At 39.5% G+C, this 13737-nt stretch overlaps 1 protein-coding gene across 3 annotated transcripts in view; it reads right to left on the minus strand.

The window, feature by feature from the left end:
* Positions 1-690: 690 nt before the first annotated feature.
* LOC121873812 (coiled-coil domain-containing protein 50-like) overlaps positions 691-13737 on the minus strand; it is a 38767-nt gene continuing 25720 nt past the window's right edge. The window contains exons 6-10 of one of the 3 annotated variants that reach the window (XM_042377523.1): positions 12408-12527; positions 11884-12006; positions 10695-11005; positions 8098-8342; positions 691-1622 (exon numbers count right to left, since the gene is read on the minus strand). In XM_042377523.1, the coding sequence (XP_042233457.1) occupies positions 1480-1622; positions 8098-8342; positions 10695-11005; positions 11884-12006; positions 12408-12527 (942 nt within the window). In that variant the 3' untranslated portion in view covers positions 691-1479. The remainder of the gene's footprint in view (positions 1623-8097; positions 8343-10694; positions 11006-11883; positions 12007-12407; positions 12528-13737) is intronic. The other 2 variants (XM_042377522.1, XM_042377521.1) reach the window with 2 other exon arrangements.

The following is a 13737-nucleotide window of genomic DNA, read 5'->3' on the forward strand; positions in this document are numbered from 1 at the left end:
TTCAATGAATGTCTCAGGTGGTGGTAACTTATCTGATCACATGTTGGTAGAGGGACATGTAGAACCAGAGTCAAAGAGAGCTCAAACATGAGGCACAAATAAAAAATCAAGCTGACAAGTTGAAAAATAAAGGTATGAGCCAATTTTTAGAACACAATAAAGGAAATATTAAACTGTGCAGACTTTCATCTAATGAGAGAGATGCATTATAAGGACACATGAAGGATGCTACACTGGAAGTTACCAAAGAGGTGTGTGGGAGAGTAGAGATTGGAAGAGAGAATAAGAAAAGTGGTGAACAATTTCAGATTTGCCAACTGTCACGTGTTAAATAATGGTGTTTCAGAGAAGTGACAGATCTAGCCTGAGGGCAGGAGAATGGAGATGAACAGTGACATCATTCACATGACTCTGACCTATTTACAGTATACTGCTAATGAATATGTTGTATTTCTTTGTGTACGAACCTCTGTCCTGAGTGGCAGTGAACAGTGACATCACCCACATGAATCTGACCTATATATACTGCTAATGAATATGATGTATTTCTTTGTGTACGAGCCTCTGTCCTGCATGGTAGTGAACAGTGACATCACCCACATGAATCTGACCTATATATAGTGCTAATGAATATGATGTATTTCTTTGTGTACGAACCTCTGTCCTGCGTGGCAGTGAGAAGTGATACCACCCTAAGTGTCAAAACCTGACTGAATTACTCAGAGTAGGCAAAATGTACTAAAAGCTTTGTCAATAAATTTGTTAAACTAAAAAAAAAAACTGGACAGTCTGAGAAATATGATATATGTTGGGGAGATTGATAATATTTGTAGCAGTAGGGCGGTGTCTGTAAAATGGAATGAACAACTACTAAGAAACAAATAAACAAGTCCTATAAGTTATAACAGAAAGGTCGGAGATATTAAAGAGGGGGGAAAACTCAGAATGAGATACTGGGATAATTATTGTGCACTGTACATAGTGAAGCTGTTGTGTATATGATGTTGTAGGTGTTGGTGGGAATGTGATCCATGACTCAACTTAATAACCCACAGACTTGACATGGTATACTGTATATCATAATCATTGTGACGATCAGGGATGATTCACTTAGTGTATTATGTATGCAAGGTAAGGGTAGAAGGAAGGGTGTGTAAAGTGTTCCTAATTGTTTTTCAGTTTCTCCCTGTTTCTCTCTCCACTTTTCTTGCACCACTCTCACTTCCCTCACACGTTCCTCCCTTTCCTGAGGTTTAATTTTCTTGATCCATCCCAAGCATGTGGGAAAGGAGGAAAATTTAAGACTATACATAACTCTTCAATACATTTGTGCAGAAATTAATGAGACTATCAACCATAATATTGAAACACAGTACATCACTGTGGCTGCTGAAGTGCCTCTCCGTGTAAGTTTCATAAAAGGGAATGTCCAAATGTTTGGAAGAGCACAAGGTAAACAGTGGTCAGGGCAAATATATATTACTGTTGCTTACAGCCATCCTTGCTGTTAGACTTCTCCTTTGGTGGCTTTATTCTGTGGTTCTTCTCCAGGCTGGCTGTGCGACGCTGACCTTGGATGGGCATGTATGGTGGCACTGGGTAGTCATCATCATCATCAAACACTGTAAAGCAACATAAGAGAATATTGTACATACACTCACACTGAAAATTTTGACCTTTGAATCTGGTGTTTAGTATTTCACAACACATTCATGTTGCATTCCATTACTTTATCTAATATATATCTGTTTAAGAGTTATTCTCCTGACAGGGAAAAGTGTTTAGAGTTCTGACAGATGGGAACACTGTCTGTTTCAATGAGAGAATAAAACAGAATGGATTAAAGTTTGTGAAGTCTCACGTTATTACAGGGAAGAAATAAAAAGATGAGGCACAAGATTATTATGACTTTGCTGAATGATGCCTATACAGTACAGTAGAACCTCGATAAACTGGATTAATTGGAGCAGACCCCAGCCCGAAAAAAAGCGAATATATGGGGGAGATGGGTGGAGGCAACACTGCTTATCTGAACTGTTTAAAGAAAATCAGTTGTTGTCATTGTCACATGTCGGCCCACACCGCTGTCTATGATTGCCTAATTAGGTGATACCCGAGAATGACCAATGTCAATGAGGGTGGTTCAAGGCCTGTATGCTTATATAAGTTTTCTAATGTTTTGATTTACGATGTTTTTTTATATCAGTGTTATTTAGTTTTGGTTGTTAAAACATTATGTAAGAACCATATTTTGTTTTATAGGGTATAAGGTGTAAAACTTTTAATGTATTGTATTAGGATTAGTTGACAACCAAGCCATATTAGTGTGGTGGTAGTGAGGGTCACGGCAGAGCCACCGACTGAACCGAAGAGCACCAAGAACCAGGAACTCCGGGCCTGGTACAGTATATACACGCCGACTAGGGGTACAAGATAGCCGCCAAGTTGTGCGTGAAGTAATTGGAAATATTTGGACATGAAAACTTGCTCTGTGAATGTAAATAGTGTAATATATGTCATTTTTACTCGACGAGTTTCCATATGCCCTTCCTCTTGGTCTGAAAATCCTGTGACAACTGACAATGGTGCCCAACCCGGGATACAGACTGAGTGAAGGCATTGGAAGTGCAAGGTGAGGACTAAGTAACAGTAGAGAAGGAGACATTTCGACTATTGAAGGTCACATAAGGAATGACGTGTTTTAAATCAACTAACAATGGATCTCGAAGAATTGAATCAAACTGGTCGAGACTTGGGGTATGATGGAATTGAATTGAAAGAGTTTGTGACCCAACAACAATCAATTCTAAAAGACGAAAGACAGCAAGAGAGAGAAGAAAGAAGAAGAAAAGAAGAAGAAAGAAGAGAAAAAGAAGGAAAAGAGTATGAGTTAAGGAAAGCAGAACAGGAATTGGAATACGAGATCAAAATTAAAGAAAAGGAAGTAGAAATTAGAGAAACGGAAGCAGTGGAAAGAGAGAAGGAACGAGCCGAAAAGGAGAGAGAACGAAAACATGAATTTGAAGTGCTTCAGTTTCATCAGGACATCCCCGAACCCAGGCCAACTCTCCCTTATTATTCAAAGCCAAAGTTACCCAAGTTTGAGGAACAAGTTGACTACAGTGATGCATATATTGAGAGGTATGAAAGGTATGCAACTAATAGTGAGTGGCCGATAGATCAGTGGGCAGTTAATTTAAGCTCTCTATGTTACCGCCACAGTAGGATAAACTCGAAGAGAGAGGGATAGAGAGAGAGAGAGAGAAAGGGAGACAGGAGAGAGAGAGGCAGAGTGAGAGTTTATAACGAACTTTGCTGAGGTGTTACCGGTAAATGTGAAACAGATGGCCCTCGCCTCAGGGCTGACTAACTCGTTCCCTGTGGGGTTCAGAAGATAGTCTCTAGCCGTCCAGTGAGCTAACAAGGCCTACATTAGACCCGAAACACGTAAGTTTTTATATGGTTTAACACCCCACTCTACTCAAATATATCATATGTAGTTGTTAATAGTGAAGGAACGTACGAGTGAATTAATTATCTCATATGTAACATATGTAATTTGTACTCTGCAGGTTTTGACCGAATAAAGAACGATCGAGTCCTACGTGCAAGGGTCTCATTATCCCACAGTCGCTCACCAGGCGGTTACACTCAACTTACTGGTAAAGCTCTTCAAGCTTATGTTGCCTTGTCGCCAACTGAAGCAGCGGATTATGAATTGGTGAAAAAATCTATCTTAGAAAGATACATGCTCACAGAAGAAGGTTATCGTTCAAAGTTTCGTGACTCGGTACCGGACAAAGGAGAAAGTGTTAGTCAGTTTACGTCTCGCATGATTCGGTTTCTAGAACGGTGGATAGACTTATCGGGAATCGAAAAGACCTTTTTAAAAGACTTAAAGATTTGATTCTCCGTGAACAGTTCCAGAGATGGTGTCACTTAGAGTTGCGACTATTTTTGAAAGAGAGAAAACCAACAATCAAAGCCATAAGGGAACTGACTGAGACCTACTTAGAAGCACACGGTGGTCCTATGTGGAAGACTTATCAGCCTAGGCATCAAAAGGAGGGAAGAACACCCTGCCCAACTACAACTGAAGCAACTCCAGACAAGAAGCCATCACCAACTTTTCCAACACTACGAGAAAAGGTTGGTTTCCTGTGTCATAAGAAGGGTCATATAGCAAGGGATTGTCAGGAGGCTCAAGACAGCCAAGGTCGAGCCAAGGAAGAAAGAGCGGCAGCTTGCCTGTCACAGTCACCCCAGGATCAGACTGTGCTTCTGCCATCTGGTGAGGTGGTACCCCTGATTGTTGGTGTGGGATCGATGAAAAACGACCTGGAGACTACTCGGGGGTATGTCGACGCCCATGAGGTAGAGGTACTCCGCGACACCGGCTGTACAGGGGTGGTGGTCAAGCGGCGCTACGTTCAAGATCATCAGTTGACAGAAGGCAAAAAGAGGTTTGTACTATTAGATAAATCAGTTATAGTTTATCCAGTAGCCCAAGTTTATGCTGACACGCCTTATTTTTCTGGTGCTGTGAAGGCTACGTGTATGAATGATGCCATATGTGACTTAATCATTGGGAACATTCCTGGAGCTCTACCAGGACTTGTGAAGGTTGCTGAGGCCCCTACACCATTAATGGTAAACACTGGTTCAACCAGGTTTAAGGATATTTCTCCCACTTCGCCACCAGCAGTGACAGAGAAAGTGCTTCCCAGTCCCTGTGTAGTGCCGGCCATGTCGTCGTCATTTCAGGAGAAGAATGAGAGTCCTGAACCCGGAGACATCTCTACCTCATGGTCATCTTCTGGTGTGAGTATTGTACATCGCCGGGTGGTTACATCTACGGAGGCGGTACCAATAGCGAGTGTGGAACAATCTGTTTCCGCATTGTTTGGAGTGGATGAGACAAATGCTTCCAGTCGAGGAACAACACCCACACACTTATCAAGACACATGACCCAGAGCCTGGACTCGATGAGTAGAAACCAGTCTACAGATGACGTAGAAGAAGAGAGGGCTTCAGCGTCTCTGCTTGTCACCGGAGCAGTTCAGACAAGGGCACAACAGCGAAACAGGAAAGAGTTTAAACCATTATGTATTAGTAAAGTAAAATATGCAGTTAATAACGATTCTACCATTACAATAGAAGAGCAGGAGAGGGATGAATCCCTACAAAGATTAATTAGTAATTCTGTAAATGGGAAAATAAGGCGAGTGAAACTGAAGGGATAGTGGTACAGACTTCAGGTTCGCAAATATGGGGAGGAATTTGAGCAACTTTTATTACCTACGGGCAGACGAGACTATGTACTAACTTTGGCCCACGAAGCTTTGATGGGTGGTCTTTAGGGGTGAAAAAGACTGAGGATAGAGTTCCGAGTTCATTTTACTGGCCAGGAGTTTAGAGAGATATTAAAAGATGGTGCCATAGTTGTGATAGGTGTCAGAGGACAATACCTAAGGGGAAGGTACCTAAGGTACCCCTAGGGAAAATGCCCTTAATGTCTATCCCTTTTCAGAAAGTTGCAGTAGATTTGGTCGGCCCGATCAGTCCACCCTCTTCCCAGGGGAATAGGTGGATTATGACTTTGGTGGATTATGCAACAAGGAGGCCAGAGGCCATAGCTATTCCAGGGATGGAGACAGAAAGCATTGCAGAGGCTTTGCTAGCTATATTCAGTCGAGTTGGGTTCCCCAAGAAATTCTTAGTAATAGGGGCTCAAAATTCACCTCAAATTTAATGCAAGAGATATGTAGACTCATAAGTATTAAGCAGTCATTTACCACACTTTACCATCCGATTTCCAATGGTTTATGTGAAAAGTTTAACGGCACTTTTAAGTGAATGTTGAAGAAGACTTGTCAAGAGCGCCCGTTAGAGTGGGACAGATATCTTTCAGCAGTGCTCTTTGCTTATAGAGAGGTACCACAGGCGAGTACAGGATTTTCACCGTTTGAACTACTCTATGGTTGTACAGTTAAGGGCCCCCTGCGTCTATTGAAAGAGGTCTGGGCTGGAGTTGGTGAGGATCCACAGGTGCACAACACCTATCAGTATGTCATGGAATTGAGAAACAGTTTGGAAGAGACCTGTAAATTAGCTCAGACAAGTTTAAAAATCATCAGGAGAGAAGTATAAACATCATCATGACAAGAAATCCCAAAATAGAGAGTTTGATGTAGGAGATAAAGTTCTGATATTGTTACCAACAAGTTCTAATAAATTACTTTTGAGTTGGAAGGGTCCATATACAGTCTTAGAGAAAGTAGGGTATTTTGATTATCGGATCATGTTAAATGATGTCAGATCTAAAGTCTTCCACGCTAACTTATTAAAGAAGTATGAGTCTAGACCCAGTGAAGTTGTAGCTGCTGCCTCCGTAATACCAAGTACTATAATGGAGGAAGATGATTTGCTTGATTTACCTGAGGTGAGAGGAAGAGAGTTGCACAAGGATGTCATTATAAATCCAGGGTTGTCACTCGAGAGGAAGGATAATCTACGAGAGTTATGCGAGGAGTTTTCTGATATTTCCAGGTTGTACAGTTACAGTAAAGCACAAGATAAAATTAATAATAGAAGGCCCAATAAGAGAGAAGATGTAGTAGAGAGAGAGGAAGAAGCAATGCTGGAGGAAGGGATTATCAAGCATTCAAACTCAGAGTATTGTTCACCTGTAGTTCTGGTTGGTAAGCCTGATGGTTCATTACAGGTTTTGTTAATTATAAGAAACTCAACAAGGTTACCAAGTTCAATTGTGAGCCAATGAACCGACCAGAAGACATTTTGACTAAGCTTCAAGGGAAAAGGCATTTCTCTAAGACAGACCCGAGTAGAGGATTTTGGCAGGTGGAGATGGAGGACGACTCAAAGCCTTTAACAGCTTTTGTCACAAATGGAGGATGTTATCATTTTAACAGAATGCCATTTGGGCTTGTTAACTCACCAGCCCTGCACTTCAACAACTAAGGTCTTGTATAACAAGGTTATTAAAAGAAAATGACATCAAAAGTAAAAAAAATAAGAAACAGAACTCCCTGGGTTGAAAATCAGACATACAGTAAACGTAAAAAATATTTTATACGACCATGGTCATCGTATGTCCGGGTTGTCGTAAGTCAAATATGTCGTAAGTCGAGGAGAGATTGTATTGAAAAATGCTTAGCCCTGGGTGGATCAAGTGGAGGAGCATATTATAATGCTCCTAATAGTGGCGTTGTATGACGTCACTTATCTTTGGTCAATGAAATATTAAAGAATCGAAGAATAATACAAAACAAGCAATACTCAGCCAGCGAGAAATAGAGTATATGATGTAATGCATGAACATGTAGAGTGCAGCAGTCAGTAAATTAGCCCATCGACCTTAGAGGGTCAATTATTGTGATTTACTGTGAAACATTTCTCTCGTCATGGTCATAACCCCCCCACCCATTTTTCTCAACGGATCTACGCAATTTGCGTGAATCACCTAAAACGATGGAAAAAGAAAAACCGGAAGGAATGGAGAAATCAAATCCCTGAAGCATCTTACCGGATTTACAAAAATATCAATACTAATAATGGACCAAATGGTGAAATAAGTTATACGAGTTAGAATGATGAGATGCCTACAAAGCAAATTTCAAAACTACCAAGTGATCAGAGAGATCAAGTAGGGTTTCATGGCAATACAGGTGTCATCTGTAAGTACAACTCAGTTACCTTCAATGTACTTCAACTCCATCCAACCACAAATCTGTTCTCCACTTTCCCATCCCCAAAATGTTCAACTATACATTCAAAGAGTAGTTTTCCCCCTCACAACCAAACACCTTCAGTTTAGTTAAAAGGTTTGCTCTTGTTGTCTCACTTCATCTTCATCTCTAGTTCTACATTAATTCTTACACTGCCAGGTACAACAATAACAAATATCATATTAAAATGGTATGGAAATCTTGATCTACTCAATTTACTAAATATAATATGAATACAAATTAATTTAGGGTAAGTTTTGTTTCACCTCAGTAAGTTACAAATGTAGTTGATGAGCACAGCTACATTATATATAATTATTTCATTTAACAGTATTGTACGATAGATACCTGGAGGTGGCAGGGGTGAGATTGGGGATGTCAGTGAAGCTGCAGCCAAGCCTCCGGTGCCACTGCTGGTTGTGGATGATGACGATGATGACTGTGGTGAGGCCAGCTCTCCCCGCATCACCCGACGCTGGTATGTTGGGTCAATAGCACATGCAATATTTGTGAACCCCATTGCTGGGCTCTGTTCTATGCTGCTGCTGCTCTCACCAGCTAGTTCTACAGCAGGAGCTTCAGGGTCAGGGAGTCTGGAAGTAACATCATTATTGACCACTTATTGAAACAGTCTTGTTTAAAATCAATATTTTTTTTAACCCTCTTCACTTAATTTTTTCCCTTTTTCTTTAGGAAATCTTGATTTTCATAGAATTACACGTTTTACTTCGAGAAAGGGCAATTTTATTTTGGAAAAATTGTTTGCGCACGCACACACACACAATATCTTCTCATTGTTTCATGTTAAGATAAATAGCCAATATCCTTATCTACAAAAGAGGATGTCATGCAATTTTCAACAAAATAATTAAATTTAATTCTAACACATCTGCCATTGTGATCAAATACTGTAGCAGCAAAGAAACAATCCCTTTAGATTTTATATTCGCTTTCATTTATACAGTACATATTAAACACTGAAATCCAATTGTAGGAGATAAAACACAGTAGCTGTATTTCAACTGAAAACTGAAGTCCTCTTCACACTGCTGAAGGGGACCGTAGGTTACAGAGCATCAGCGTCAAATTACCGGCCGATCAGTTTGACGTCAGTAGTGAGGAAATTTCTTAAATCAATTATAGCAGATAGCATCCGATCGCATCTAGAGAAAAGCAAATTAATCTACGACTCTCAACATGGGTTTACAAAGGGAAAATCTTGTCTAACAAATCTGCTAACGTCTTTTAGGAAAGTCTTCGAGGTAGTAGATAATGACGAAAATTACGATGTTATTTACTTAGACTTAAGCAAAGCATTTGACAGAGTACTGCATCAGAGGCTTCTGAGAAAAATTAAGGCTCATGGTATCGAGGGGAAAGTTTTAAATTGGATAAAATCATGGCTCACCGATAGAACGCAGAGGGTCAGCATATATGGTGTTACATCTGAGTGGGGCCGTGTAACCAGTGGGGTTCCCCAGGGGTCAGTACTAGGCCCACTCTTGTTCATAATCTACATAAACGATCTAGATACTGGGATCAGCAGTGACATAAGCAAGTTTGCGGATGACACCAAAATAGGGCAGCAAATTAATTCAGGGCAGGATGCAAATGCATTACAGGAGGATCTAAATAAACTGCAGGGGTGGTCTGAAAAATGGCAAATGAAATTCAACACCAGCAAGTGCAGTGTACTTAATATTGGAAGAACAAATACTTATAATGTATACAGCCTTAACAACATCAACCTAGAGAAGTCGACTTGTGAAAGAGACCTAGGGGTACTTGTAAGCCCGGACCTAGCCTAGAAAACAGTGCGTTAATGTTCGAAATAAGGCAAACAGAGTATTGGGTTTTATATCTAGAAGTGTAAGTAACAAGAGTGCAGAGGTCTTATTGCAACTATATCTTGCGCTAGTCAGGCCGCACCTCGATTATGCGGTTCAGTTCTGGTGCCCCTATTATAGAATGGATATAAATTCACTAGAGTCGGTGCAGCGAAGAATGACGAAAATGATTCCGGGACTTAGAAACCTTCCATATCAGGATAGGTTAAAGAAACTTAACTTGCATTCCCTAGAAAGACGAAGAGTGCGGGGAGATATGATAGAAGTATTTAAGTGGGTGAAAGGAATCAATAAAGGGGATATAGATAAAGTTCTTATAATATCCGAGCAGGATAGGACTCGGAGCAACGGATTCAAGTTGGATAAGTTTAGGTTTAGGAGGGAGATAGGAAGAAACTGGTTCACAAATAGGGTGGTGGACGAGTGGAACAAGCTTAGCAACTTTGTAGTAAGTGCGGGAACTCTGGAAAGTTTCAAAAGGAGGCTAGATAGATTCATGGATGATAGAGAGTGGTTAGTAACTCTCGACAGGAGCTGCCATGCACAGGCCAACCGGCCTATTGCAGACTCCTTATTTTCTTATGTTCTAATGTTACGGTTGAAAGATACAATGGTCTAGTTTTTCTGTGTTTTATCTTCTCCAGCTGTGAGATTTCAGTATCATGATTTATGTGGTACAGGTATTACATAATTTCATCAGACATATAAAACCCATCCATATTATAAGTGATAAACTCACCAAGACCCTGTTTTGAGATAATGGTTTTTAAAAGTGTTTTACCTGTTTCCACCATGTAGTGCAGACTGCAGAGGGTATACACACACTGAATATATGGCAGGAAGAAGAGTCCATTTGACAAACTGTCTTATACTGTACTGGTTGAAATTTGAAAAATGTTTAGTGAAATCAAATAAATTGAGGAGGTGCAGAGTTGGTCTCTTCTATTCTAGACGCCTCAATTATTAAGGTTAACATTAAACCATCTTCTAGTTTCAACCCCGTGATGTGAAGGCTATGCGAGTCAATATACTTAATGTGTATTGAATGAACAAAGTGAGCACAACTAAGAACATCTGAAACAGTACCATGTACAGTACCTTGGTTTATTTGTCTTGCCCACAGGGAACTGGCGATGAGCGTATCTTGATCTCTCTAGGTGGGGAATGGCGTAAGAAGAATGTGATGGTCCGGGCAGGTCAAGTGAGTTGGGTCTCTGTAATGGCCTTCCACGAGGAACTTGCCAATCTACATCTGATTCTTGTCTCGGAGAATCTGGCGATATGTAGGTGGGGCTTGAGCTTGCATAGTCTGTGAGTCCAGGAGATTCTTCGTGGGAATAGCCAGAGGGTCCAGGTTGGTCAGAGGTTGGTGGGAGTGATACTAGAGGTGAGTTGCTGCCTCTTCCATTCTGTAAAATAAGACAACACTTGGTGAAAAAAATTTCTAAAGGCAGTCATTTAAACTACACCAACCAAAATTATATAATACAAGTGTGGAAAATTGCTGTAAATCATTGAAGTTGATGATGAATATAGAAAAATTTTTTGAGAAAGACTGAAGAGAAGAAACATTATTGTTGTAACATTTTACATGGCCTTCCATGAGACAAGGTCAGATCTTGATGTAAGCAATTTACACTTCTGGGTGCAGAGCTCGAACCGGGGCCATCACAGTTGGTAGTCAGGCAGTTAGTCCAATGGACTACAATGGGTTAAAAGCTGCCCCACCCTAACTACTGTACTAACTTGTAACTGAAGGTTCTCGCTCCCCACTGTGGGCCTTAGAGGGCAGGGGTAACCCACCCACACCTGGGTCCCAGACAGCTTTTAATCAGATCCCCGGCACAACGGTGTTGTTAATACAGTACATCAGGACCTGTACTAGCCTGGCAGCTAGTCCACTGGCTCCGGCTCTAATCTGCCACTTCCAATGCCTAAGAAATATCCACTAACTTTCACCTTGGTCAGAGCAATTTAATAGTTTTAGCTGGTCACTTAAAGTAGTACACTTACTTTTGGGGTTTTTACCAACCCACTTAATCACTTCTCTCCAATTACTTTTAATAGAATTTTTAAAAACAAGGCTCCCCCAAAAAATCTTGACTTACAGGTCATCAGTGTGATGCAGTAGCAAATGGTTGACTGGAACTCTTAAGTGTGAATTTTTTTAATTAATAATTATTTGATTATTTTTTTTAATCTTTAAAGTGGGACACTTGTAACTTGAGGATTTACTGCATTAAGAAAAGTAGAAGAAATAAAATTTGTGGGAAGTAAAGGAACCTACCTGGGCGCAGGGTCCAGAGGCTCCTGGCATAAGTTCTGGTGACAGATGTGCACGTTGAGACTGCTTTTTCTGAAGGGCCTTCTGCCGAGCCTTCTCACGAGCTTTTTTAGCTTTAGCTCGTTCCTGAAATAATGAATATCGATTAAATCACCTGTGCTCCCTGCGTATATACCTAACAGCCTTTCTACCTTCCTGCCCTAACCCAACTATGTCTTCCTCCCAAACCAATAAGTTGTTGATAAACTTGACTATTTCTGAGATTTTCAGAACAAAAATTCATGGGAGAGATTAACAATTTAAAACAGCCAAATGACTGCCACTCCATCACAATAAATAAGACAGATAACCATTGTTTAGCACGTGATCGTGTACATGGTCCTCGGATATCATATCTTCTTCATATCTATACACCTCCCCTGAGACACTGAATGAGTAAGGTGACAAATTAAACACATCTTCTACCTTATTACATCTTAAATATTTCCTCACTCTAAAAATTGTCATCAAGAATGATAATTATGTACCTGCTCCTGTAGCACCTTGGCCAACTCTCTGTCCTGCGCCTCGATAGCCATAAGTTGGTCTTGGTGGAGGAGGTCCCCGCGCCTCTTCCCGTCCTGCTCCTGAAGTAGCCGGGCTAACTCCTGTAAATTAGTTGTGCTCGCGTGCACCCAAATTGGACATTGCTTTTGCCAATGTCATTTATATGATAAAATTGAAAACTTTCAAAACTGTACAGTAATATAAAAGAATCATGTCAGAGTAAAAATAAGGTTTTCCTTTAATGGCCAATTCTAAAAATAAAAAAAAATTTTGTCCACCTTTTCCTTGCTAACAGGGAGAACTTAAGCTTAAAGTCAGAGCTGTCCCTATGGGGGTGTGGGAGCCCTGGGCAAATCATCATTGCGGGGCCCCCTTTAGGCCCTTTGCCTAAAAAAAAAAAAAAAAATATATATATATATATATATATATATATATATATATATATATATATATATATATATATATATATACAGTATATATATACAGTATATATATTATATACTGTATACAGTATATATATTATATATATATATATATACACTGCATGCATACTTACATACAAAATCAATAGCGTACAATCGTGAAATAAAAAAAAGGTAAATTTCCTGGTTTATTTTAATACGTAATTACAAAATAAAAGAAGTGACGACAGTTAGTAATTTTACAATATTGCAACACAAAATATGAAAAGAAAATGAAAGAGATTTGTGACCCCCCCTAGACTGTATGTGATAACTTAACTGTTTGAAAGTTATGAACATATTTTAAATGAGATTCAGAAATAAAGAAAATAAGATCTGGTGATATTATTGTACCTGTACAGTAGCTAAAACAACTATCTGTACACACTTTGTGGGAAACAATATGAGACCATGGACGTTAAATTTTGGCTGTCACTGGTCACACGTAAAACTTTGGAGCATACCGACCCCAGCTGCACAGATAGTTGTCTTAGCTACTGTACATAGAAAATAAAACATATATATATTATTATTATTATTATTATTATTATTATATATATATATATATATATATATATATATATATATATATATATATATATATATATATATATATATATATATATATATATATATATATATATATATATATATATATATATGTATATATATATATATATATATACGACCCTCGTTAATTCGACCCCTTTAATCCGGATTTCGGATTCGGACAAAATCTGAATTTTTTTTTTTTTTTTTAGGAATATTACCTACGCGGACCTTAAGCTAAAATGCTGGTCCACCCACTGCTGGGATAAAACACCAGCGTCTTTTTGGTTAAATGTAACAT

Source organism: Homarus americanus, unplaced genomic scaffold, assembly GCF_018991925.1.
Source record: "Homarus americanus isolate GMGI-L3 unplaced genomic scaffold, GMGI_Hamer_2.0 scaffold25827, whole genome shotgun sequence".
Lineage (NCBI taxonomy): Eukaryota > Metazoa > Arthropoda > Malacostraca > Decapoda > Nephropidae > Homarus > Homarus americanus.